At 62.5% G+C, this 27,522-nt stretch overlaps 1 protein-coding gene across 1 annotated transcript in view; it reads right to left on the reverse strand.

Moving 5' to 3' along the window:
- Nucleotides 1-25,997, reverse strand: part of RAB26 (RAB26, member RAS oncogene family) — a 28,948-nt gene extending 2,951 nt beyond the window's left edge. Inside the window, exons 1-5 of the mRNA XM_086473040.1 lie at nt 25,764-25,997; nt 23,050-23,160; nt 1,480-1,521; nt 573-639; nt 145-197 (exon numbers count right to left, since the gene is read on the reverse strand). Of these exons, the coding sequence (XP_086329166.1) occupies nt 145-197; nt 573-639; nt 1,480-1,521; nt 23,050-23,160; nt 25,764-25,997 (507 nt within the window). The remainder of the gene's footprint in view (nt 1-144; nt 198-572; nt 640-1,479; nt 1,522-23,049; nt 23,161-25,763) is intronic.
- Between the last annotated feature and the right edge of the window lie 1,525 nt (nt 25,998-27,522).

A 27,522-nucleotide genomic window follows, 5' to 3' on the forward strand; every position in this document is an offset into this window, starting at 1 on the left:
GGCAGACCTGAAGCGATCACGGCTCGCACCTCCCACACGCATCTCCTGCGGCACGTACCCGCTCCCCCGGGGCTGACCCGCAACCGCGACCCAGCCCGTCGCACCCGAGGGACGGGCAGGAGGGGCCCGGGGGTGCTGCCGTACCTGGATGTTGTCGAACGACGCTTTGTTGGTGACATCGTAGAGCAGGAGCAGGGCTGCGGAGAGAGGGACGGTGTGTTAGTGCCGGTGCCGTGGTGCCGGGCAGGAGCACGGCCGAGCAGAGCCCACGGCTCAGAGCTTGCTCCGCACCGTTCCCCGAGGCGGCACGTGCCCCGCCGTGGGTTACGCAGCGTTAAACCACCGCTTGGGTCCCTGCTGTAAAATACAGAGTGACATGCTCAAAGCCACCCCAGGCAACGCCTTAGACACGGGGTGTTTGCCCCTCAACACGCAGAGGCTCATCTGTCTTCGGTGGATGCTTCCTATGGGGAAACGGCTCCGGTGATTCCCAACTCCCCTGGGCTGGAGTCGGGGCTCGGGGCTCTGAAGAGCCGGAGGGAGCGGGAAGCAGAGGTGGCGGTCGTGCTTACCGTGGGCATCCCGGTAGTAGGCGTGGGTGACGCTGCGGAAGCGCTCCTGCCCGGCCGTGTCCCAGATCTGGAAGGCAGACGGGAGCAGAGGGGTCAGCCACGACCTCCCGCCCTGCAGGCTGAGGGACCCACCCAGCACCGAAACCAACACCCGACCAAACGGCACGGGGTAACCCCAGGAAGCTTCTTCAGCCTCTTGCTTCTGGGGACAGGAACAGGCAAGACGACAAGCGCCGTAAATATTGAAGCAGCTCCTCAGCGCGTGGAGCCGGCGGGGCACGGCAAAGGGCTCCCGACATGTCCCTTAATCAGAAAATCCATCCAGCAGATGGATGCGTGGGGACCCGCTGATTGAATTTATCCGTTTTTAATGCAGCAATACGTTTGCAGAGTGCCACGCTGCTGTTGGGGGAAGAGCGGCACTAATGTCATTACTGAGCTCCTGACAAAGGGGTCAGAGAAACCATCGGGTCTCGGGGGGCTGGAGCAGCTCTGGCTGCGGGAGGGACACGAAATCTCGTGGCTGGATGCTGGCTGAGCCAGGGGATGGGGATCCCTTCGGAGGATCTCCGTCCCTCTCACCATCCTCTGGCTCTTCCAAAGCAGGAACCGCCTGGGAACACTGGACAGACCCTGCAGGTGCTGCTCCAGTCTCACCAGCTCCGGCCACAGAGCGGCAAGGGGGCAGGCGGGCTGGGACGGGGGCCCCCGTGGCCAGAACAGCCCCTAGTCCCGAGCAGACCCCTGCTGAGGGGACAGGGCAGCCAAAAGGGCTCGTAAGGCGGCCCCGGAGTGGGAGAGTCAATGGCAAAGGATGGAGACCCAAAGGAGGGACCCGCTTCTGGGGCGCTCCTCTGCCGAGGGGCTTTGCTCAGCCCCAAACACCCGGGAGGGGTGGGGGACGTACCTGCAGCTTCACCTTCACCCCGTCCACCGTCAGCACCTTATTCTGAAAGAGAAGAGAAAGGGCGGTGAGGGGCGAGTGCAGCTGTGGGATGCCGAGGTCTCCAGGGCGGGGGGTCCCCCGTGCGCCCTGGTCCCCCATACCGAGTGGTGTTTACCCCCCGTGCCCTCGGGCTGATCTCTTCTCCCCGCTTTTTAAACCTGTGTACGTTGGTCCCAGCGGCTGCCGGAGCCGTTTGCACCGTGGCCCGGCCAGAAGATCATTCCCTGCATCCGCTGCAAGTTGCATCTGTTGTTTGGGTACTTAAATCCTCGCGTCTGCAAGGCCGGCTGGGTGCAGCGGGCGGCTCGGGCTGGAAGACCTCTGGCAATAAATTAATGAGTAGCAGCAGCAGCAGCCCATCCTGATGGCCTTCAAAAGACACAGCCGACATCTCCATATTCAGTCAGCAACTTAAAAATAACTCCTCTTCCTGCTGTTTACAACCATTTCCCTCCCAGTGAGCACCGGTTTCTCTCTCAGGTTTATTTTTCACTTTGTTTTAGCAGGAAAGGTGGGAATGAGGAGGAGAGGGGCCAGTGCCCTTCCACGCTGCCCCGCAGGGTTTTCCCCAAAGCCAAGAGGAAACTTTTTGTGACCAAAACACACACCGTGGCAGGGGAGCCCATCGGTGCCCCTCTGGGCGGCTGTGCCAGCCAGCGAGGGCAGGGGACGGATCCTGACCATGTCCCAGAGTGACCACCGGCCTGGCGAGCTGCACCAGGCTCTCCGAACGTTCATCAAGCACAATCTTAAAGATCCAGCAGTCCCAGAGGAAGGAGCAGAGAAGAGATTAATTTTCCTGCTAGATCCACAGAAATTAGCACAGTATCCAGGAGGATGCGACAAAAACACCGCCAGGGAACCGTGCACCGGCGGGACGGGGCACTGGGCGACCCATTTAAATCCCGTTTGCTCCGGAGCAGGCGTGGGGTGCTCTCCCCGTCCCAGGCACACGGCCATGGCACAGCCAGGGCTGCCCCGACACCGGCTGGGCTCTGCCGGCTCGGCCCCGCTCCACCTTCCCCAGTAGCAACCGGCAGGAGCACAGGCACTGCCCAGGCTCACCCCATCCAGCGCCGGACACGCCACCAGCTCCGGGGCCACCAAAGCCCTCCCAGGCAAACGGTGGCACACGTGTGCCAAGAGCCATCCCCGTGCACCCCACGCCGCTCGGCACCAAGGACCACGCACCTCGGGAGGCTGGTGGGGCTCCTCATCCCTGGTTTGCTGCTTTTTATTAGGGCAGAGGGAGCATCTCGGCTCTTGCGCATCTCCACTCGCCGAACAGCGAGGGCACGGGCGAGGAGGAGAGGGCAGGAGCGAGCCCGGGCGCTAAATTTACACCGTCTGCTAAAGCAGGCACAGGGGAGACGATCGCGGTTTATAAATACCTTCAAAGGCAGCGACGGAGACGAGGGAGCGAAGTGATTCACAGCCCGGGAGCGGTAAAAATAGGCAGCCAGGCTGCGGGCTGGGGGAGCCGAAAAAGGCTCCGGGAGCCACCCAGGGGCTCGGGACCGACTCGCCGTGCCCCAGGCGCGGAGCCCAGGCTTTCCCCAGGACGCGAGGCTGGGGCCGCCGGAGGCTCGAAGTGCTTAAACCCGAGGGTCCCCGCTGCTGCGAGGGGCTCCCCGGCCCCCAGCGCCTCCGCACGCCGTCGCCGGGGTGGGAACGCGCAGCGAAGGGCGCTGAGAAACCCCGAGCGGAGGAGCTGCGCCTTCGCCGCCATCCCAGCGGGTGGAGAGCCGCCCGCCAGGCACCCGGGTGAGCCGGGGCAGCTTCACTCGCTGCGGAAGAGGCACTTTCCGAGCTCAACTTTGCCCCCCAAAACCCCGGGTCCCACCTGCAGGTCCCGGTGCCGCACCGGAGGTGCCAGCACACCCCGCAAGGCGCAGGGGGTGGGAGCCCCGGGCTCTGCAGCGGTGCGATGCTCGTCCAAACGCCGTCCCCAGTCGGGGGCAATCAGCTGCCGATGCCACCAGCCAGGGACAGCGCCAGGGACACCTCGCCAGGGACTGCGGAGGAGGGAAAACACTCTGTGTTTCCCCGTCGGCCCCGGAGCGCCCGGCTGCTCCAGATCCCAGCTCCAGCAGGTCTCAGAGGGGACAAGGACACTCGGTGTGATGGATGATGACAAGGGACGAGGACACCGGGAGCTTCACATTAAAATATGCACCAAACCATCGCCCTTCCCCACGCAGCCCCATGGCTGCACCAGCACCTCCAGCTCGGAGGAGAGCGTGCACCGAGGGACGCGGTCGTGTCCCCAGTGTGGCTGCGCTCCACGGGTGACCGGCCACCGCAAGCAGGAGGGAGAGGGGGAGAACACGGCCCTGGCCCCGAGCATGGACCAACCGAGCTGAAGCGACCACAAAGCCCCGGGTGAGCGGCCAAACCAACCTGAAGCTCTGGTGCTGCACCTCAGGCATCAACCTCCGCTTCAGGAGCTTAATTAACAGCAAAGCTGGCAGCAGCAGGATTCACACTAATTACGGCTGACCTACATTTCACAGGGGGGGGGAAATGTTTAAAGCTAATTAAAGTCTGCACATGGACCCAGGTGCTGCTGGACCAGGCTGGGGGAAAAAACTGGATTCCCCGGGGTTTTGGTGTGGAACAGAGCGGCGTTTCAGGGCGAGCCCTTGCAGAGATGCTCCTGCAAGTCGGAACCATCCAGAGCAGCGGCTCCTGCCTGCATCCCTGCCTGCATTCCTGCCTGCATCCCTGCCTGCCCCCGAGCACAGGGCGGCTGCAAAACACGGGTGAAGAAGCCGAGCAGAAGGTGGGAGGAGCGGGGTGGGAAAAGGCAGCAGCGCACAACGGCTCCCGTCGGTGCCACGTGAACCAGACGCCCAACTCTTCCCCCGCACCACAGCTAATAGACTTTCCAGCTTCCAATGATCATTATTTTAAGGAGCTGCCGTTCAATCCACGCTCGCAGCCCTTCAAAGGCACAGCTGGGGGGGGGGGGGGTTAACGACTAATAAGCACCCAAAGACAAAAGACGACGCGTGTCAACGCACTGAAACACGAAATGCGCTGCCAGCCCCGCTCCCAACGAGAGGGGCTGTGCTGTTCGGGGGGCACACGGTTTAACACGACAGAGGTAACACTCACAGCAGGCCCCCTGCTACGCAGAAGGGCAGGGAAGCCATCCCCGCAGCCCAGCTCTGTTGTCGCCCTTTGCAATTTCAGTTTTTATGTGTCCTTTTTCCTGGGGTACGGGCAACGTTATTAAAATACCTTCTAGTGGGGGCTGCAGTGGAATGCCTCGAGTGCCTTTGTTGGAGGAACATGATGCTCGTAAGCTAAATAATCCTCAGGACATCAGATAAATGAAGTCGGAACCTTGCAGACACAGGAAAAATTAAATTACCGAGCGCAGATGGTCCTCAATTAAGAGCAGCGTTACCAACACACCAACGGCCCCGCTGGCTGCAGCCCCGGCACGAGCCTGCCCGAGAGCGGCGTTCGGAGGGAGGAGAAGGTGCCCGTGACGGGGTGACACCGCGTTGCCCCCCGAAATGTGCACCCTGGGACGGACGATGCTCCCACCCAAATCAAGGTGCCCCCGCCGCCGGTCAGCTGGGGAGCGGCTGCAGTTTGAGTATTGCCACTCCCTCGGGCCGCCGGGTCCCCGCGGTGCCGGTGAACCACACCGGGAGCGACCGGCACATCCCGGCCCTCCCGCAGGTGCCTGAGCTGACGCCAGCAGAGCTGCAGCGTAACCCAGGGGCAGCAACCGCACGACAACCCGGCCTCTCCCCAGCTTTTCCGTGCATTAACTCCTTAATTAAAGCCCTAAAAATTAAATTGGACACGTGGAGTAACTCACTCCGCAATTAACCTGACAAATGGGAAGCCGCTCGCTGGCACCATTCGGGTTCCAACCAGGGGAACCCTCACCCCGGCTCCCCGGTGCTTCTGACGGGCGCTGGCTCCAGCGGTGCTGCCCAGGAGCACCCACCAACACCCACCCACGCCCCAGAGCGTCCTCCCGGGCAGGCAGGCACTGCGCAGCCCGGGGTGCGCCGGGCACGGCTGCAGCCCAGCACACACGGCCCCAAAGCGGGGCAAGGGGATGGGCAGCATTTGGGGACCGGCTGAGGGACCCCGGTGTGCCCGGCCCGCAGCCCCACTCCTCCCCAAACCATGGGGGTTGTCACCTGGAGAAGGGAAGAAGAGAAAAACCCCGGGGGCTGCGGGGTCCCGGCAGGGACTGAGGACACCCCATCGCTGGTGCCAGGGGCTGCAGCTGTGCCAGCGCCTCTGCCGCGGTGGGCTCGTCCCCGGAGCTGGCAGGGGTCTGGCCCCCAGCCCTCCTCATCTCTGCTTTTATGATGGAAAAGAAAAAAAACAAACCCCAAACGTCATTAGTGCGCTTTGGAGGAGCCCCCGCACCCGACGGGGGGCGAGTTCTTGCAGAAAGGGGAAAAAAATTGCACCAGCGAATATACATCAAACCCGACCGAAGGCGGCGGGGCGCCGGCTGAGCTAATTAGCGGCGGTAACGGTGCGGCCACCCAGCAAACCTCGTTAGGGCTGCGGCGTCACACGGCGGGTGGGCTGCCGGGTCCCCTTGGGAGCACCCGGGGAGCGGGTGATAGATTGGGGCACCCTTTCTTTTTAGGAAACCAGCAGCACAGCAGGGGTGAGCTGGCTGGAGGGATGCTGGGGGGGTCCCTGCCCCGTGCCAGGGCAGGACTCGGATCCCAATTCCCTCTCGGCAAAGCCCAGGGGAGCCCCTGCCTCCGCCAGCACAAACGCCCCCATGCCAGGAGGAGCCGGGACACAGTCGTGATGGAGCAGACAGACGAATAACCACCACCTCCAAAAGCGGCTGCAAAAATAGATTAAGGATCGATGTGGAAATCTGCCCAAAACAGCAGGACACTGCATTAAATTTGCTCATTAAAACCCTGAAGTTTTCCCACACGCGCGCGTGCCGCTGCCAGCCAGCGGGTCCTGGCGGCTCAGCATCTTCTCCAGCCACAGCAGCCTGGCCCGGGGACAGCCCGGCCCTTTGCCAAGGTCAGCCCCCCGCCCTTTGCTCCCTCAGTACAAGCGGTTCTCTAAAAACTTGGTCCCTCAAAAATCAAAGTGGCCAAATCAGGTGATTTTTGAGACTGAAAGCGAGAAAAAATTAATTTTCATGCGAGAAAATTAAAAAAAAAACCCCACAAACCCAACCAACCAAATAGCTGTTTGCTTGCAGCCTGGAAGAGTCATTTTGTTGGGATCCAGCACTCGCTTTCCTAACGCTGCCATAAATGAGAAAATCTGAGCTGCTCTACAGGAGGAGGAGGATGAGGAGGAGGAGGAGGAAGGTCCCCTCTGCTCCCTGCCTTTGGTGCTTTTGCTCCAAGCTGCTGCGAGCCCCGCTCTCGGCACAGCCGTGGCACCAGAGATGCCGGAGGCGGCCGAAGTGGCTCCCTGCATCAGCACCAATGTGTTGGCCAACACGGGGTGCCCAAAGAGGGGGTGCTGGGGGGGCTGGGACATGGCAGCAGGGTCTGGCTCGGGCTACGGACCGTCCAAGCTGGAGCTTTTCCGACTCTCCAGCTCTGCATTACGTACAGCCCGTGGCACAGCCCTGGCACGGCACAGGCAGCGCGGCAGCAGCTCGGTGTGAGCCCGGGGCGAACACCCGGCAGGTTTTGGCTCTGCCGTCCCCCCGCCGTGGGGTTCAGCAGCCGGGAGAGCGGCTGCGCCCCGCAGTCCGGCACGATGCCACAGGGGAGCCCCAGGCACGGCCGTGCCTGAGGCCACCGCAGCTGGCCCGACCCCCAGGAAAAGGCTGCCCAGAGCTCCGGTGGCAGGAACTGCCCTGGCAGAAGCTGGATTTGAAAGATCCCGTTATCTTCGGCCGGGGGTAACGAAAGGGAAGAGAGCAAGAGGCTGATACTGTACAAGGATCTGCACTTCCGAAACCAAGATCTCTTTTGGCGAGAAGAATGGTGTAACCAGGAATAAACACTGAAGTTTCAGCAACCATGAGCGGACACCAGCAGCAAGAGCAGCCCTGAGCTCTCACCTCGGCTTCACGCAAGCTTTCACAGCCCGTTACGGCGGGGCTGCTCTGCCCGTCACCGGTTCACGGGGCAGCGCAGACGTTCCTCCCGGCCACACCACCGGCACAGCCCGGCCACGCAGAGCCTCGACGGAGAACAGCCAGCCAGCCCAACCCCCCCAGCTCAGGAAAAAACCATTTCAGAAGCACTTTCCCTGCAAGTGAGCGGAGGGAACAGCCCGATGCTGCGCCGGAGCCTGCGGCAAACTGCTGGGGACGGGGAGAGCGGGGCAGGGGCACGGGCTGGACGCAGGGCTGTGCCGTGGTGTGTGGTGTCCCGCTCCAGCCAGGCTGAGTCCTGCTGGAGGAAGGTCCAGGCACTGGGAAACAGCTTCAATGGTCCTCCTCCTCCTCCTCCTCAGCTGTGGAGCAGCTGTGCCACTGCCAGCGATGTGCCCGGCACGCGTCCCAGGGGAGAGCCGGGGAGACCCCGGCAGCCAGCGCATCCCCCGCAGTTCCCTCCACCTCGTCCCATAAATCTTCTGCTCAGAGAGAAAACGCGACCGTTCCTCTTCCAGGGCAGGTGATTAATTTCCTCGGCAGCTCTGTGCACTTGCACTCTGCAACTAAAAATAGAAACTTCTGCCTTGGTGGTGTGGGGTTTTCCCCCTCCCCCCCCCCCCCCCCAGGACTTGCACACTCCCGCCTGCAGCAGAGATGCTCCAGTGCCAGCCGCCGAGCCCCGGTGCCAAGATCCTTTCAGGAACGATAACGCGCCGGCGCTCGCCGCTCAGTTCAACAGCAGACCCCGCGAAAAGCGGATTAACACGGCACTTTGCAGCAGAAGCTGCTTCTGACCCTGCTCTGCTGCTGGAGCTGGCCCTGCGTCCCCTCCACCCGCCGCCTTCGAGGGGTCATCCCACCGTGTCCCCTCTCCCCCCGCACGCCGGGCCCTCGTCAGGGCACAACCTGCCCCGAACGCTGCAGGTGAGACGGGAGAAGCCACAAGCCCCGTCCTGTATAAATCACCCCGACCTGCAGTCGCTGGGTGGGCACAGACCCCCTGTGGAGCCCCTCGCCTCCGCGGGCAGCGCAGCCCCTTCCCCGCGCCCTGCAGCACCCAGCGAGCGCCCCAGGGGTGTCTGCAGCCCTAGTCTTTGTCAAGAGCCATGTACGCTACATTAAAGCACAATTAACATCTCCCTGGCTGCCAGCCCTGCGGAGGATAAGACTCAAGGCTCTTGTTAGAGCAGACACACCGAAGAATTAGTGACTTATCATCTTCTATTCACATCAGTCTGCACATAAAAGGTTTTCCTGGCAAGAAGTAGAGAATCCTGTCTTAGGGACAGATTAGAGGTAAGAGGATCTGGTTAAGATCACAGATTTTAAAATAAAGCCATGCTCTGCTTCTCAGCATCGCCCGTGGCAGCCATGTCCCGCAGCCACCAGTCTCCAGCACTGGTGGAGCAGTTGGTGACGCTTTCCCTCCCCAGCCTGACCAGCATCCCGGGATGACCAAGGGGAGGGTTCCCTGAAGGAGGCGCAGGCAGACGAGACTCAGCCCATCGATGCTTTTAAGCCCCACGGGGCTGCTCAGGCTCATCCCAACAGGCGGCAGACGCGGCCGCGCGAGGCTTTCAGAGGTCCCCGCCACGTCGGGGCGAGCCTGCGCCCCAGCCCCGCGGGCAGCCAGGGAAACTGGCGTTTCCACCCTTAAAAAAAAAATCAACAGGATGGATCTGCTACAGCCGCCCCGGAGACCAGAGCCACCAAAAAGCAGCGGCCAGCTGGAAGGCTGCGGCTCCCAGCAGGCGGTTGGGTCCCGGGAGAGGATGGAGCCCACGGCCGCATCCCTCCTCCCTGCCTGGGGATGGTCTGCGGCAGCTCCCCCCCCACCCTGGGCTGCATTACTCACCCCTTCCATCTCTTTTTTTCCTACTTTTTAATAGAAGGGATATTTTTAAAAACCTCCGTGCTTCCTTCTAAACCAGGCAGCCTTGGAAACAAAGGGGGCAGAGATGGCTCACGCAGATCCGTGCCAATACCGAGAACAAGTAACGTGGCGCTCAACATATTTATCTTCGTTTTCTTCATCAAGGACGCAGCGCGCCGCAAAGCAGAACAGGAATCTCTACAGGGCATTTGCTGCGATATCACCTCCCATCTACAGCAAACCCGGCGCCTGTCAATGCCGCGAGAATGAAAAATGGGTCATCAATTACTGTGATACAGGGAATTGTTTACGCTGCTCCACGGGGGGAAATAACGCCTGGCGTCAGGTTTTATGTCAGAAGCAGCCAGCCCCCCTGTCAGAAGTGCTGCCGTACCCAGCGCTCCCATCGCAGCGGGGTGTCGGAGCGGCCGGAGCTGCGGGACGAGCCGGGCAGCCCCACCGCCCTGCCCCACGCCGCTGCCATGTACACAAAACCCACCCCAGCTCAGGAGGAGTTTAACTGGTTTGGCCCCCGAGCAGCCAGGCAGTGGTGGGGTTCAGGGAAGAGAAAGTCACCGGGAAACACCCAGCGAGGGCAGGTTGGGCCCTGGGGGGCTGCAAGCCCGTCACGGCAAGCAATTAGGAAAGATTCACTTTTCCTGGTGTTACGCTCAGGCCAAACATTTTCCATTTGGCCTGTCCCAGTCTGAAGAATGTTATAACTGGGATTTGGAGCTACAAAACCAGCCTTCTGGGCAGCCTCACCTGCCCCCGCTGTGATCCTGGCTATAAAACGTAGCGTTCCTGAAGGCAGCGGGGTCACTTTGCCCGGAGGAAGACGCTGCTGAGGAAGGCTCTGGGACTCTGGCCACCAAGATGCTGCTGCACAGCACGGGGTGTGCAATTAGCTGGACCCGCAGCTGCAGGCAGAGGCGCAGCCGGGCTTCTTTGTCCGCGAGGGCTGGCACCTAAAGGGATGGAAACTCGCCCAAAGTTTCAGAGAACTTTGCAACCCAGTTTAAAAAAAATCAGGTCTGAATATCCTGCAGCAAACATCCCGGCAGCACCTGGCAGTAACGCAGCATCTGCTGCAGACAATATTGCAAACAGCACCATTAAATAGCACTTCTCACACCCCACCCCCACCCCCCCCCCAAAATAATCCCCAGAGACCCGATGAATGAATCTGTAGCTTTTTATCCCATCCACGCACAACCACACGCCTCCTTCACCGGCGGCTAAGGCAGACAGCTCTCGCAAGCCACGTTCTCGCTGCGCAGCAAACCCGAGTCCAGCCGAATCCTTCAAAGGATTCAAGGAAAAGAGAGCGACTGAACAACCATAACGAGATTTTCCAAAGTCTGTACAAGTCCATTAAGGCCCTGGGAACGGCACACACCGGGTCTCGGTGCCCACTGACCCCCCAGGCCGGACAGCCGGGCGCTTCTGCAAGACACAAGCACTCGCAAACCTTTTTGCAGATAAAACCGAACCAAACCCCACACGCAGTTGCCTTGATTTTTCTTGTTGGGCCAGGGAGATCCCTCAGAAAGCCCAACTGCAGCCAAGAAGGCAGGCTGGAGCGGCCGGGCAGAGGATATCCACCTCTGCACCGAGCTGCAGGGCTCACCGCTGCTCTCCATCGGCAATGCCCCGGCGATGCCAGGCCCCGCGGGACTGCCAGCGCGCCGAGCTTCTGGGAGCAATTTGACCTCACGTGTGTATTATTCAGGAGGGAAAAAGCCACATCTGCCACGCACTAACGCTTGCTCGGGAACAAAGTTATTTTAGGCACTGTCAAGCACTTCTCACGTTAATTCATGCACATTTATGAGTGCAGCACGTTCACGTATTTAAGAAAGTTCGGGCTGAGCTACGGTCCCACCTGCCGAGCCCCAGCGCTGCAGGGAGCCACCTCGCCAAGCTGCCGTTCGCCCCACTGCAAAGGTTTGTTCACGGCAGCAAGACCTGGCTCTCCAAGTCCAGCTCCTCCTCCTCCTCCTCCTCCTCCTCGCTAAATGAAGCGTTCCCGGTGCCGCTCGCCGAGGCCTGCCGGCACCACAGCACCGCGGCTGGCACAGCGCTTCGGCTCTGGTGCGTGTCCCGCAGCCCGGAGCAGGGCGATGCCGCAGGAGCTGGTCCCTTCCCGGCAAAGCCCTCGGGAAAGCCACTGCAGTGGAGCGGCAGGGACAACGCTCAGCCCTGGGAGCGCTCGTCCCCCACGGCGGGTTGTGCTCCAGCACCGTCGTGGTGGCCCATTTCGGGTGTTTCCATCCCTGCGGCTCTCTTGGGTCAGCAAAGCCCCAGGGAGAGGCAGCGGCCACAGCCGAGTGCCACTGACCTACTGCAGCGACAGCGGGCACAGGGACAGAGGGCGGTCTCCTTCTTTTATTCCCCCTCCCCACAGCACAAACCGCTGGTCTCAGGCAGGGGTCACCCCCCTCAGGGCTCCGGCTCCCCCAGTTCTACCGGCTCTTTGCTGCAGGGCACCGTGGCAATGCGCTGCAGGGACGCGCTGCAGGGACGCGCTGCAGGGACGCGCTGCAGGGACGCGCTGCAGGGACGCGCTGCAGGGACGCAGCACAGCATGGCACCACGGAGATGCTCCGTGGCAATCCGCTCCGGGGATGGGCTGCAGGATGCCCCGCAGGGATGCCCCGCAGGGATGCGCTGCAGGGATGCAGCACAGCATGGCACCACGGAGATGCTCCGTGGCAATCCGCTCCGGGGATGGGCTGCAGGATGCCCCGCAGGGATGCCCCGCAGCCAGCCCTTCTCCCCAACAGCAGGATTCACCGGGAAGGGATTCCCAGCCCTGCTCCAGCCCCATCCCATCAGCCACGTTTCCCTGAGCCACGTCAGCAAACCGCGGCAGGTGTCGGGCAGGAGCTGGCCTTGCCCACGGCCGGGCGCGCTGAACGGGAGGAGAGCGCGGCCACGGGGCTCGGGGCCCAGCACCACTCGAGCTGCTGGGGGTTGGCTTGGGGCCAGGCGCGCCTCAGCCTTAGAGGAAAAAAAGAAAAGCCCACTCAGCCGAACCCTGGGACGTGTGATCCGCCGGGAACGCTTTTCTGGCGGAAAGCACTGACTCACGGGAGCCCGAGGACGCTCACGCCCGCGATGCGACGGCTCGGGATGCTTCACAGCCCCGACCCCGCTCCCTCCACATGCCGACCCACACCGTGACCACTCTGCCCCCCCCAGCCCCGATGGAAACACCCGAGAGGGCACAGTTAGAGCAGAAATAAGGGCAAATGGTGATGGCTGCCCGGGGCAGTGCGGCACGGCCGCCACGGTGCCGGGGTCTCAGCCCAGGCTGGCCGTGCTGGTGCCACGGGGAGGTGCACGGGCACACGGCGTGGCACGCTCACCCCCGGCGAGCCGCATCCCTGGCAGAGCTGCCAGTCCTTCCCCGAGGCTGGCGCTGCTCAGGGCTGCGTGGGCTGGCCGGCGTCGCTGCCAAAACCCACGCCGCGCTCTAAAAATTGATGCCGAGAGTAGCAACAATCCCCCGGCGTTTCCGCCGAGGCGCGCGGCGAACGGGGCGACGCCGAGAGCCCCGAGCCCGCGGGGGCTTCGCAGCCGGTGGGGCGGGAGGGCAAGGAAAACGATGCCAGCCTCCCGCAGCCACGACCCCGGAGAAACTGCTCCCTCCCTGCAGCTCCCGAGAGCCAAGTGGGCTTAACTCTGGGGAAAAAAACAAAACACAAAAAAACCCACAAAAAACAACCCCAAAAGCCAAATTAAAGCCCAGCCGTCTGGCTGCGCAAGCAGCGGGAAGGGCTCCCTGCGCACCCAGGAAAGGGACTGGACTGACCCCGCACCCCTGCTGCAAGACGGACGCTCACTCAGGGACCAGCCCCCTCCGACCAGGAGGACCCCCGACAGGGGCTTCACTGCGACCCCCCCCCCCCCCCCAGCAATGCCCCCCCCCCCCCAGCAATGACACTGGGCTGAATTATTCCCCCCGCCGCGCAGCCGCGGTTTTCTTAGTCACCGGCTCCGAGGACGCAGCGAGGCGCAGAGGCGCTGGCGGGGCCGTCGAGCGGCACGAGGGGGAGCAAACCCCGGCGATTACGGCCCAAACTCAGCATCACCGTCCCACGGAGGGTGAGGGCCTCGCCAGCGGGGTCTGCGCTTGACTTTGGTGGGGAAAAAACCCATTCCGAGGGCGTTGGTTCAAGGTGGAGAGCAAAGGGCACAGGAGTGCCGACGCCAACGGCTCGCCCGGGCCGGGCTGGTACCAAGCGCCGAGGTCGGTCCAGCCTCGTTAGCGGTAACGAGGAGCAGCAGCAGCGGCGCCGCGGCAGGACCCCCCGCGCCCGGCACACATCGCACCGCGGCTTGGCAGCGCTTCGCTGATAACCGCGTCCGTGCCATAAATCCGACGGCGAGCGTCGGATGAGGCGTTTGCCAGCGGCGGCCGCCCGGTTGCCGTGACGACGTCGGCGCAAGCAAAGCTGGAAAAGCCAAAGCCTCCATTTCCCCAGCGTGTCGCTTGGGCGCAGGGACATCGTGGCTTGGCAGGAAGGAGGAAAACCTCCCGAGACACGGGCTGGCCGAAGGAGGGCTGGCGAGGGCTGGGCTGGCCGCAGGCGGTGGGCGGCTTCGTGGCATCCGACCCGGGCATCGATGGAGCCGGGGCACGGCTCCCCGCCACTCCCCTCCTTTCAACGAAATATTAAAAAACACCCACACAAAATGAAAAAAAAACCCCGTCCAGATGTTCACAGCAGGAGCAGCTGCATCCTCAGAGCCGCGCTGCTGCTTACGACCCCTAAAAGACGACCCTTCCTGCCCGCTGACCTGCCTGCCGGCAGCACCGACCCCAGACCCGCTCTGTCGGTCACACCAGCCATCTTCCCCAGGCAGAAGCTCTGAAGCATCCCCGAGGCCCCCAGAAGACCCCCACCGGGCTTCTCCTCGCCCTGGGACAGCGGCAGACCGGGACAACGGGCATCACCCTTTAAAGCTGCAGGACCACGAGCTCCCAACACACATTAGTTATGGTCAGGGAGGAGTATTTTTTCCAACGCAGCCATAAAGATGAAATATTTGCTGTTGCTTTTGAGAAGTTCTGCAGTCCTTCAAGGCAACGAGTCGGTGCTTAGCCGGGATTAAAAATGCCGCGTGCCCCTGTCAGATAAACAGAGCTGCCGGCGCTACACCGCTCCGCTGGAGAGCCCTCGCCGGGGGAGCAGGGCAGCTCCACCGCTCTCGGCTGGAGCCAGCAGCTTGCACAGCACCACCACGGCTTCGCCCCCCTTCCCGCCGGGCTGCGAGCAGGGCCAGCAGCCGCACAGGCAGCGCGGTGCGGCCGAGCAAGGCGAGCATCGCCCTGGCACAGATGGCAAGGCACCGCGCCGAGCCAGGCCCGTGCTCTGCGGTAGGGATGTCCCCACGGTGCCACCAACGCTGCCCCGTGCCGGCATCCCGCAGCTCCCCACGTTTCCCAGCCCCTCTCCTCCTCCTCAGGGCTCCCCACCTGCGGCCGCCCTGGATCCCCCAGCTCGCTGCATCCCTTCACCTGCCCCCGAAACAAAATATTTTCCTTCCAAAGGCTCTGCAGGTAAACAAGCCCTCGATCCCCAAATTCCCCATTGCCATAGGAACCAGCATCCCCCCCCCACACCAGCAGCCAAGGACGAGTGGACAACTGCTCACGCACCACGCTGCGGCTCCTTCCAACATATAAACGGCTCCCATCCACTTGGATGGGATTGGTTTTCCCATTTTTGTGTTTTGTTTTTTTTTTCCTTTTCCTAAGGGGGATGATCCTCTGCCGGCACTCGCTGTTCCAGCCTTCGGAGCAGCTGATCGCTGCCTTCCCGATTCGCCACGCTGGTGCACAGCTTTACCATCACAGGGCCCAGCAAAAGCCCCACGGAAGGGACCAACCCGACCTCTTTCTCCACAGCTCAGGTCTCTCCCCCCTTTGCAGACACGAGGAGGAAAGCAGCTCTTCCCCGCGGGCACACAGAGACCACCAGTATCCCCACTGGGAAACAAACCGCAGCCTGCTGGGGGCAAATAATTAATTAGTGGCCACAAAAGGAGTCGGCGGCTCAGCGGAGAGGCAGCGAGGGCTCGGGGGGGGATCACGGGGGCTGAGCAAGGCGAGAGCCATGGGGCAGGGATGTCCCTAATGCCCATCACGGGGGCGGCAGTGGGGGGCAGAGGCACCCCACAGCCCACCCGTCCCCGCGGGCCCGGCCGCCTTCCCTCCGCTTTCAAAGAAAAACCCAGTTCTGCCCAGCTGAGTTCAGTATTTTATCGCAAATAAAAGATGAAAGTGAAATTAAGCCAAATGTATTCCATTAAAGATTCAATCCATTTAGGCTTACTCTAGACCCATTTAAATGTTTTATTGGCTATAAAACGCTCCCCCGCAGGCCCCGGCACCGCGAGCGGACCCAGCGTTAACGCCTGGCTCTGCACTGGGGCAGCTGATGCTCCAGCACCCGCATCGCCCTCCCCGGGGCCAATTTCTCACCTGGCACCATCCGCAGAGGCACCGACACACCCCGTGTGTGCGCCCACAGCCTTCCTCCAGCACCGACCTCCTCCTCACCCCGCTCCCTCGCAGGGAGCCTGCGAAGCGGGGAGCGGGGCGCTGACCCACACCCCCGAAGACGCGGGGAAATGCCTCCGGCTGCTGCTCACGGGCAGAGCGGTCCCCGGCAGCAGCTCCACCGCACCGTCAGGAGGCGGGTGCTGCAGCGAGGATGCTCGTACGAGCGGGTCCATCGCCCCGCACCGAAACCCAACTCCCGGCAGGGCACTTCGAAGCGCGGCCACGGAGCTGCCACTGATGCCTCGTACAATTTTAGGAGGCACAAAGCCACGCTGCCCCTTACCGTGCCGCTGCAGGAAAAGCAGAAATAAGATAAAGGCACAGGAGGGCTCCAGGCGTGCAGGCAGCCGTCCCCACGCCGAGGACACGGGACACGCACATCACCCCGGCACCCGTGGAGCCAGGACGGCGCCTGCTGATGGCCGGTGGCTCAGGGAAGGGACACTGCAGCGACAACCCACGCACCCACCTCCCGACCCGCCTCTGTGCCCCAGCACAACTTGCCTGGACAAGAAATTAAAAGCAAAGAAATGAAGCCGTTCTGGTGGGACAGCGCAGGGCCCAGCGCGCGCTTTCCACGCAGGTTCGCACCAGACGTGCAGGATTTGCATCTTCCAGCTGAGTTTCCACCACGTTGGTCCCCACCCTCCAAGGGGGTTTTGAGCTCCGGTACAGCTCGAACGAGGAGGATGCAGCAGCAGGTACGGCGAACACCTTTACAGCCTCCCTTCTTCCCCCAGTGGCTCCCAAGCGCGTCTTTGCCGCGCCTGGGCCCTGGCTCTGCCGCTCCCGAGCGGCCCAGACCTCCTGCCCCCCGCCTGAGCTCATTACACCGTTTATTCCAGCCATCCCGGACCAGGACAGAGCCGCAGGGATGCCGGCTGTTGGCACACACCGTGCAGTGACGGGACTGCAGGAGCCTGGGAGACACCGGTGCCCTTCCAGGAGCATCTCCCATGAAACCCCACGGCCCCAGCGCTCTCGCTGTCGGCTGAAATAGATGCAAAATTTCACACCCGGACTAAACACCCCATCTATTCTGGGCGGTATTCCCCAGACACCGAGGGGGCGGGACAGCCCCCGGCGTGCCGAGAGTGGGGAAGACACCTTCGCACCGTCCTGCAAACCGGTTAAGAGTTTTCTTAACCAGGCTCCAGGTCTCGATGCCGCTCCAGCTGCTTATTTAAAGAGCAGCTCAAGCACTTCTCTGCTTTGAAGACATTCATCTTATTTCTTTTTGCCTTCCCCAAGGCAGGAATCGAGTCTGTTATCCACCGGGATTACCAGCAGCACACGGGTGTTTGCCGTTTACTGGTGTGCTGCAGAACTGGAGCACCCCGAGGAGGTTTATTATTTTTCAAACGCAAGAGCCAAAGAAACATGAATAAAACACTAGCAGATGTGAGAAAGCGGGTGCAGCCCGCCACGGGTGCTGCTCGCAGCATCTCTTGGCAACTGAGCCCCTGCATGCAGATGACAGGCTTCGCCGACTGCAAAGCTCTGTCCCTCTGCAAGGGAGGAGAGCAGCAGCTGAAAGCAAAGCAGGGCTCGGTTTCCCAGGAAAAATGGTTATTTACTCCCCTAAGAGCCCGTCCAGGGAGTGAGGAACAGGAACCAGCAGCAGCTGCGGAGCAACCGTCATCGTAAGAGTCAGAAACGACATCAATCGATAAAATCGAGGCATGTTCTGGCTAACGAGCGCCTGCCCTCCCTGCGCGAGCTCGCCGGGACCTGCCTCACCTGCTGCCGGGTTCGGGCAGCACCCGGTCCTTACGGCACCGGTGCCGGCATCTCGTCTGCCCCCTGAAATCAGGCAGAAGGGGCGGGAAGCGTCCCAGGAAAGCTCCTCCGGGCAAACTGAGCCCAGCTTGCCACACAGTGAGAAATGCAGAAGTATGAAATCAGCGACTGGCTTCTATTAAAATTCATACAGCGATCGGAGATGCAGAACGAGCCGATTTCAGACAAAGAGCTGTTGGAAACACATCCCCAAGGCTCGGGCACCGGCACCCCCCTGCCCTCCCGGCCACGCCAGCGCCCGCACACCGCTCCTTCCCCGGCCCGGAGCGGTCGCCCCCCACAGCAGCCCCACGGAGCAGCGTTTGGCCCAAGCGACCCAGGGAGCCGCACGAGGCCTCTGGCAGGGGAAGGCGACCTCCCCTGCAGGGCTGCGGAGCTGGGGCTGTCCCCTCCGGTGCTCCAGCTCACAGCCCTGGGGACCAACCTAAACCCCCCCAACTGCAGCCCCCACCGGACCCCGCACACACCGCCACGCTGCACGGCGAAGCGCGCGTACAGGAGAGGCTGAACGCCCTGCGCGATGCCCAGAGTCCCTTCCCTCGAGTCTTCAGGGCTAATTCTGTATAGAAAGCCACGCTGGAATTCATTTATTTCCGTTTCTTTCTTCTGGCCTAAGCAGATCCCCTCCCACTTTTTCCAGATTGATCTATCACAAAATTAGCCCTGCTAATGCTCCGTGCCAACCGCTGAGATAAAAGCCAGCCCTCGGCTTTCAGAGAGCTCCCAGTTGCACCAGCCCTTCAAAGGGAGGCACCACGACAGCCGCACCCTGGAGCATCGCCCCAAGGGCAGGGATGCGGGCGCCCGCTGGGGATGCTCAGGGCACCCACACCTCCCTCCGCAGAGCCCGTGGAGACTCAGGGCCAGGCTGGCCCAATCCAGACCGTGGCCAGCGCTCGTTCGCACACCCGGCGTGGCTGGAACAAAGCTTTCCAGCTCCCCTGCAAAGTTAAGCTCGCTGAGGGAGCCAGCAGGCAGCCAGCAGCTGCTGTTTTGCCAACGGAAGGTGCACACACACACGCCACAAAAAAATAAACAGAGATGCAACAAATCTCTTATGCAAAAAAAAAAAAAAAATCCCCACATTAAATACTGCTGATTCCACACCCAGAGCGGCACAGGGCTGAATGCCATCAAGAGGCCTCAAAGCTCAGGGTCACCAGTGACAGCTTTTCTTCACAGCCGTCCCAGATTAACTGCGGCGCGGCCGAGGCGGGAGCAGAGAGCACGGGAGCAGAGAGCACGGCCGCCGCCGATCGCCCGCGCCCCAGGAGGCTGCGGCCAGGAGCGGGGGAGCTGCGGGTCTCCGCAGGGTCACGACCAGCAGAAACCCCTCCTGGGCACGTCGGGCCGAAGCGGTGGACGCCAAAGCCCGGCTTTCAGAGGAGCCCTTCCCTGCGCCCAGCTGCCCGCTCGGGAAGCCCAAAGCTGCGCCGGAACACCGGGGCTGGCTGCCCGCTCCTCCTCCCGCAGCACCTAAGCGCGCTTTGCACCAGGAGGGGGTTGGTTTGCTCCCCCTCCTTGGGGCAGCCAGAGAGGAGCGACACCGCGACACACCTCGGGGAAAACGAAGACGAGCCGCCCCGCTCCGAACTCCGCCAGCAAAGCGCTTCCGAACGGTTTCACCCCACGGGGTAAAGCCGAAACCATCTCCTCTGCTGACGCAAAGAAACCCATTAGCACCTCTTCCCAGGGAGAAAAGGCTCATCTTTAATTCCGTTTCTTTTATGCTCTTCTCCTTTCAGGTCCAATTAGTACAAAAGTCTTCACTGGCCCGATCCTGCAAAGCTCGGGACAGAGCATGGGGCTGCGAGCACCGGCTGGGTGGCCAGCGCTGGGGTGGCCAGCGTCGGGGTGGCCCCACAGAGCCCGGCCGTCACTGGCACGCGGTGGGCTCATGTGGCCCTTCGGTTTCGTGGCTTTGGCAAGACATTCCTCCCGTCAGTTGGCTGTTACGACGAGGCAGAAGCGCTGTTGGCTGCACCGCTTTAACTTGTCGAGGTTGCTGCGGCGTTCCAAAAGGCAGCTCCTTCAGTAACACCGGGAAAAACGGGATTCACACCCCCGCGTGACAAACCTGCTCTTTTCCAGGAGACCCTTCTCCCCGCGGTCCTGACGTACGAAGTCAGAAGAGCACTCACGGCCTGCCCCCGCCAGCCGCTCTGCCTGCGCAGGCAGGACCCGTCCTGCCTTCCCAGGTGGGGATCGGCAGGGAGAGACCCAGCCCCACCACTGCCCCCAAGCAGAGGGATCTGCTGAGACCCCCCCGCCCCACGGAAGAGGAGGAAGAGGACCTCATGCCATGCTACAGCTCATGGGAGGGAATAACTAAGCCCCCGATACCTAGCAATGGCTGGAAACCCCGAAGGAGACACCTGTGACCAAGATGCTGGAGGCAGAGAGGGGTTTCCTCCCCTGGGAGTAACTTGGACAGAAGTTTCTGTCACTCCAAGTGAGCCCCCTGCTTAGGCGAAGCCCCTGCCGGGAGCCAGACCCCTCACCCCAGGCTCTGCCTCACCTTAGAGCAGGGGGGGCTCAACCGAGCCAAACCCTCAGCTTGGTGCCCTGGCACTGCCCAGCTGAACAGGGAGAGCTGGTGTGCTCCTGAGGAACTAAAGATGCTCCCCCAGTAAAACCCATTTCCATAGGAAGGAAACCCGAAGAGATTGGCACCTCCAGAGCTAGAAGCCAACAGGTACCATTTTGATGCATTTTTTAATAGTACAATCATCTTTATTTCCCCAGTATCAGTGGTTCCTTTCCCAAATGTACGTAGATCAACACCCTACTTTGCTTAAGAGACGATGATGAACGAACACAAGGCGAGAGGTTCTCCAAAACATAAAACAGTAGGAGGGGAAGAACCTAGGGGGCCATCAGGAATTGTAATGCTGGATTAATTTTGAATGGATTTCTATTCCTTTCCATTCGCTCAGGCCCACATAACCCATTAGCCACGGCTTTGTGTGTATCTAATGGTTTGACACCCTCGAGAACAAGCAGCTGATCCTGGAGCCCGCTGGGACCAGTGGGCGGGCTGGGAGAGGAGGTGGAGGGCGGCTGGGTAGGCGCAGGGGCTGCCCCTCAACGCAGCTCCACCCCATCCCAGGGCGCTTCGCAGAGACCAGCCGGCACCCCGAGGAGCAGAGACGGTCCCGAAAACAACGGCAGGAGCCAGGCAGCTCCATCCCCACGATGTCCCCAGCAGGCTCCTGGCCGAGCACCGGAGGTGACCTCCCCACGGTCTCCGCCGCCAGCGAGGCTCAGCGACCACCGCAACCCCTGCCGAAAAAGCCCGATGCATCACCACAACACGCTGCTCAGCGCCTCCTGCACCGGCCCAAGGCGACGGCAGCCGAAACCCAGCGACCACCTGCCCCAACCACAACCGCCTCGCTCGCTTCAGCCAGAAAACCCAACGCCACAGCCTGGGGTTACAGGGAAAAGGAGCTGCGACGCCGCAGTTCCGTTATCAGAGAGACACAAATTAAAACCAAACCGCGCTGTCGCAGCAGAAGCCTCCGGCGTTGCCGCCCCAGAGCTCCGTCTGCATCGTGATGCAGAGGGCAAGAGAGGCACAATTACCCCGCGCCTGCAAACGGGATTATCTTAATGGAAACAGAGATGGACCATCAAAAGACTATTTCCATGTGTCCCACCCTCCCCAAAAAAATTATGCCTTACAAAGATGATAATAATGAGTTTTAGGGTGTACACATGATCCTCCCCGCTGTATAATGTGCCCATTTCAAACCAATGTAGCTCAAGCGGCTCTATTACAGAAGTAAATTAACCCTAATTTGATTGCTTCTCAGTAGCAGTCGTTTCAGGGCTCTAATCAATAAGTCACAGGATTTTATGACCGCCCTTGGTATCAATCATTGCAATCAGTAATAAAATGCTTTTCATTTTAAGAACACCTGAAACACCGTGTAATTACCTTTGTATAAAATTATGGACTCCAATTTACCAACTTCACCAAGCGGCTGCTGCAGCCCGCAGCGCCGCTCTGCACCAAGAGCCTGTCTGCGGGGAAGGACAGCACTTTCTCTCTAAAGGCTTTCTGAGCCCGTCCCTCACCTCCTCCACTTGTCACTGTACCAGGGAGTCTTTATTCACCCCCCGGCGAAGCGGCGGGTCACAAGAGACGCCCATCTCCCAGAAACCCTCCGGGGAAGGGGGAGATCCGAGATCCTGATGAGAAAAGGCGGTCGGGAGGGTGCACGGCTGGCGCGTGGCACCGCCACCAGCTCTTCACCACACCCACCCGTCACCACCGCAGCAGCACCAAAACGGAGCCAAAAGCCACCGCGCGGCCGGCGCCCCGACAGCGGGGCAGGGAGAGCAGAGCCACCGGGCACGTCCCCGCTCCCGAGGGCAGAGCCTCCCCCAGGAGCCTGTGGCACCAGCCAGACATTTTGGGGGGCGGCAAGGCACAGTTTTGGGGGGAAGCAGACGGCTGGGGGGGACAGAGCACCTGATCCCCAAGCCAGGCACGTTGCTGCTGCCACTTTGGTCGCAAAAGCTCCCTCGCCTGCCCTTCACAGCCCCCCACGGGGTTACTCTGATGCCACCTCTGTAAAGTCACCGTCCCCACTGCTCTGCTGTCCCGCCCCAGGGGTGCCCGTGGCAGCACCGCAGACGCCCTTCGCCAGGGGCTGCCTGGACCACGGCGTCCCCAGGCAGCCCCCGCCGGCCCCCGCTCCCCAGCAAGGTACTGGGGAAAATGCAGCCGACAAAAGGCTTCGAGGGCCCCGGGCGGCACTGAGACGTTCCCACCTGGCCAAGGATGCTCTGCCCACACCAGGGCATTGCAGGACAGGAGCTGTCTCCCCTTCTGTCCCCCCCCTGTTCCCCACACGATCCCCTCTGTCGAGCAGGTTCCCGCTGTCCTCACTGGCGCCGCACAGCCCCGACACTCTGCCCTCAGGGTGGCACCGGGATGCTCCGGTTGGTGCCAACAGAATAGTTATTCTCCGAGAGCTCAGAGACCCCTCAGCCCAGCGCATCCCCTCCGTGGCAGAGGGAGCAGGGCCACCCCCACATCAGCACCCCAAAGCTGTGCTCGGGAGATGTTCCTAAGGGGATTCTGATTTACATCAGTTTTGGTTTTGTTATTTTGGGGTTTTTTTTTGAACACTCCTCTGCAAAAGCCATCACTCACCTGCCAGACCCCGCCGGCGGGGGCAGAGGAGCCCCCCAGGCACTTACCCTGAAGTCGATTCCAACGGTGGAAATGAAGCTGCCGGCGAGGAAAGCGCCGTCTTTGAAGCGCACCAGCAAGCAGGTTTTGCCGACCCCCGAGTCGCCCACCAGCATCACCTGCGAGGGAGGGACGGGGGGCGTTAGCACCGGGTGCTGGGAAGGGAGCCCCACCTCTACCCCAAAAGCCCCATCCCGGGAGCAGGCAGCCCGTACTCTCGAGGGGGAAACATAAGTCTGTCCAAAAGCGATGCCCTCAGACCCAGGGGAGGGTGGGGGAGAGAAGCGGGGAACCCACCGTGGGATTATTCCCCACCCCGCGCCACGCGTGTCCCTGTGCACTGGCCGAACTTGAGACACCTTCCCCCAGCCAGCACCCAACAGATCCCCTGTGGGGGCACAAACACCCCTCGAAAACCAAGAGGCCCCGTCTAGGTGAGGCAGGCTGCGACCCAACGGCTGCGGGGCCCACGCTGCCCCCCAGCGCACCCACCAAACACCCCGAACCCCACCACGTGCAGGGCTTTCTGGGAGGGCACCGCTGCCCACGGGGAGACTTCAGGGGGTCCTCCGAGCACGAATGCCAGCTCCAGGGGTGCCCTCTGCGAGCAAACCCCTTTGGCGGGACCTGCACAGCCTCACGGCAGCCCTCCTGGTCCTCAGCAGGTGCCGAGGGAGCAGCTCCCGGTGCCGCCTGCCTCAGTTTCCTCACCCAGCGGCAGCCTCGGGCGTAGACGGGGCAGCCGCAAGGAAACCACGGCAGAGCTGAAGCTGCTCCCAAACGCAGCTCCCCGAAGCCTCAGCTCAAACCACGACCCCTCCTGAGCCCTCCTGCACCCCCGGGGGCTACCCACCCCGCTCCCTTCGGCAGGACGACAGCTTCCCGCCGTCGAGAAATCCCGGACCACGCAGCCGAGCTGCGTCGGTGGCTTCTGCACCCGCGTCGACGGGCACGGCGTCACGCTGGCGTGGCAGGGCTCCCTCTCTCCCCAAAGCGCTGCCGTGAGCCTTCCGCGAGCCATTCGCCCGTGACCGAATGCAAACGGCTTTAAGGCAGGCACTGCCCTGGGTCACCCCGAACCCTCGCAGGAGCCACCAGAAGCGGCAAACGCCACCACCGCTCTGGGGCTCAGCCTCCCGAGAGGCGGCAGCAGCCCCGGGCAGAGCTGTGACTTGTTTTGGGGCAGGGGGGCAGCGCCAGGGAGGGGAGCAGGAGGCCAGGATCCGGCCACGGTGCTCCATCACCCACGGTGCTCCATCACCCACGGTGCTGAGCCCCCGCGCTGGGTCTCCCGTGGGAGCGCCACGCACAGGCGCACACCGAGCTCTAACCTCTGGGTTCGGGGAGCCAGCGAGCCCACGGATGTCTCTGTGCGAAGCCAAGGGAATTGGGGGGAAAAAGGTAATTTTTAGTACAAAAGAGTAGTATTGATTTTTTCTTAACTTCCCAGACCTCCGTTCTAGAGGAGGGCGACCCTTAAAAGCAGCTTCTCCCCACCCCGCACCACTGACACTTCACTCGGGGCACGCAGCAGCACCCAGGGCCAGGCACACGCCAAGGGCTCAGCGATCAGGATCCGGCCCCATGCCTGGGACTCGCCTTTCGCCGTTGCCCCTGGCAGAGCTCAGGAACCTCAAGAGAGGGTTAAGGGAAAGAGAAACTTTAATAAACCATTTTTTTTCCTGAATAGGAAGCAATTTCTCTCTCCCACTGGTTCGAAACCAGGCAGACCGTTAGCAGAGGTTGTGGCTACCTGATGCGTTTGGGCTTATGCAAGACCCAGTTCGGCTCATCCCTGTGCCAGGGGGGCAATCCCCAGGGAAAGCCCTGGCCTGGGCAGGGAGAGGCGAGCTCAAGGACCAGCATGAACACGGCGGTGGCTCCATTTTAGGGAAGCTGTTGAACCATTAGCCGCAGCTGTATCGGGACCAACCGCCCACCAAAGCGACCCAATTCACTTCTCGAATCCCCCCTTCACCTCCTACCCCACGTCCCAAACCTTAACAACACGACGGCCACGCCGCCGTGCCGCAGGCACGGACCTCTCCGACCACAAGGCTGGACTTGCCAGAGCAAACCAAGCTTAATCCCCCGCGCTCGGTTACGAATTTCTGTGTTGGAAACGCAGAAGGGTCGCGCTGAATTGCAGCCTCGGCCAAAAACCGCTCAGGGAGCTCCGAGCTGGGCTTGCATCGGGTCGCATGATGGGAGGGGTGTGTGGGGGGGTGCAAATATGTTCGATCTGTGGCTCGCCAGAACGCGAAGCGGCGAGAAGAAGCCACCTGAGCCCTCAAGAGAAAGCGCAAGCTGGGGGCATTTCAGCAGCCCCCAGAGCAGACTCGGTGCGACCCCAGGAATACCGTCACCCCGCTTGAGGACCGCATTTTTGAGGCAGCTGAAGAGGAACCAGGAGGTTACCAGAACTCCCGGCGGCAGAAAGCCTCGGGTCATCGCTCCCAAAAGTCCCGCAGCAGCAGCCCCCTTGCCCAGGGCTCTGCGGGCGCAGCCCCCCGCCGCCCCCGGGAGCCCGCCCGGGCAGAGGAAGGGCGGCACACCGGGACGGGAGGCAGGGAGGAGGGATGCTCTCCCCCTTCCAACCCCCGGCAACTTCTCCGGTGACCGCGGAAAGGCTGCACCCGACGGACCCCACACCGGTACCGCGTTCCCAACCGCACCCGCACCCCCCCACACACACACACACACCCCCCGCAGCCCCCCGCACCTTGAAAGAGAGATCGTAGAACTCGCCGCTGCTGCTCAGCGAGGGCCGCCCGCCCGCCGCCGCCGCCGCCGCTCCCCCCCCGTTGCGGGGCAGCTCGGCGGCGGAACCCCGCGGCGGCGGCGGTGGGAGCGGGGCGGCGGCACGGCCGGGCCCGGCGGCGGCGGCGGGGGGGGGCAGCGCGGCGGAGGGCGCGGCGCCGCCGCCCTTGCTGCGAGCCGCCTTCTTCCGCGACATCCCGGGGCCGCGGCGCCGCGCCGGGCGCTGGGGGGGGGGGGGGGGGGGGGCGGGAGGCGGGGGGGGGTTGTACCGGCCGTCGCCGCCGCCGCCTCCCCCGGGCCGGCCCCAATGGCAGCGCGGCGGGGGCGGGGGCGGGGGCCGGACCGCTCCGCTCCGCGCCCGTTCGCTCCGCCCCGGGGCCGCGTACCGCAACCGCGCTGCACCCGCGGGAACCGGCGGCGGCGGCGGCGGGGGGGGGGGGGAGGTTTGCACGCTCGGGGGGCGCTCACACGCACCCACGGGGGGGGGGGGCCCGCACCGTGCCCGCACCGTGCCCGCACCGTGCCCGCACCGTGCCCGCACCGTGCCCGCCGCCCCCTGAGCCGCTCGCACCCCCCAGCCCCGCCGTCGGTGAGGGTGCGCAGCGGAGCTGGGGGGGCGGGTTTGGGGTCCGTCCGTGTGTCCGTCCCCCCCAAGCAGCTGCGGGGTCGTCGTGCCGCCACCCCCCCGCCCCGCTCTGGGTTTGCCACAGTCGCGGCAGGGGGTTCGCTGAAGGCAAGCGGGGACCGTGGGGTGCGGGCAGCATCCCTGCGAGAAGGGGGGTGCGGGGGCAGAGCTGGGGGGACACACGGAGCGTGGGCTGGAGTTTTTTTCCGAGATGGGAAGCGGCGTTATCCCCCAGTCTGTCTCAGCAACTGGTTTCAGCGAGCAACACTTGGCATCCTTCTTTCTGTCTGCAAATGAGGTGTCACCTGAGGCGCTTGCGGGTCTCTCGACCGAAATAAATCTCTTTAGCTGTGTGACACATTTCCAGTGGCGCGGCCTCATCCTGCCTGGAAAAGGAGGTTCGAACAGTCACATCGAAGCAGGGGTGGAAAATGAATTGCTGTGGTGAGAAGCCAGGCAGGCACACAATGAAGACGTAAATAAGGAACAGCGCTTGCACAAGAGCGGGGGGAGGTGGTGGCCAACACGGCCGGGCTCCGGCAAACCCAGGGCCAGCACCAGAGCTCGGGTGCCAGCCGTGGTGATGCTGAGGGGTTGCCCTGGCTTTGGGCACGGGTGAGCTTTTCCCTTTGCTGCCCTGGGAGCACTTAAATCTATAGTTAATCCCTGTTCGACAGCCCTAAAGCACTCCAGGGTGAGGAGGAGGAGTGGGCAGCAGAGTTCTGATGGCTTCGGCCTCAGACACAGGAGATGAGCTGGGTCAGGAGCTCCTGTACGTGGTTCCTGGGTGAGATCTCCCCTCTCCCACCCCAAGCCTTGGGCATGGCCGCAGCCGTTAGGGGCCCCAGGGAACACCAAGGAGGTCTGGGTTTGTAGCACTCCTCTGGCATGGCAGAGGCCAGAGGAGAAGCTCTCACCGTGGAGGCTTATCCCCCCCCACTCCCCTTCGTGTGCTCTTCGTCCTGACGATCTAGCCGGGAGACGGAAGACCTGGCTTGTCAGAGCAGACTCGATGCCAGGGTTTTGCACCATAATCTGATTTTCCAGGACAGCTGCAGTCAATAGAGGCCTCGGCCTCAGAGCGAAGTGCGATGCT

The sequence above is a fragment of the Leptosomus discolor genome, chromosome 14 (genome assembly GCF_034619465.1).
Source record: "Leptosomus discolor isolate bLepDis1 chromosome 14, bLepDis1.hap2, whole genome shotgun sequence".
In the NCBI taxonomy this organism is placed as follows: domain Eukaryota; kingdom Metazoa; phylum Chordata; class Aves; order Leptosomiformes; family Leptosomidae; genus Leptosomus; species Leptosomus discolor.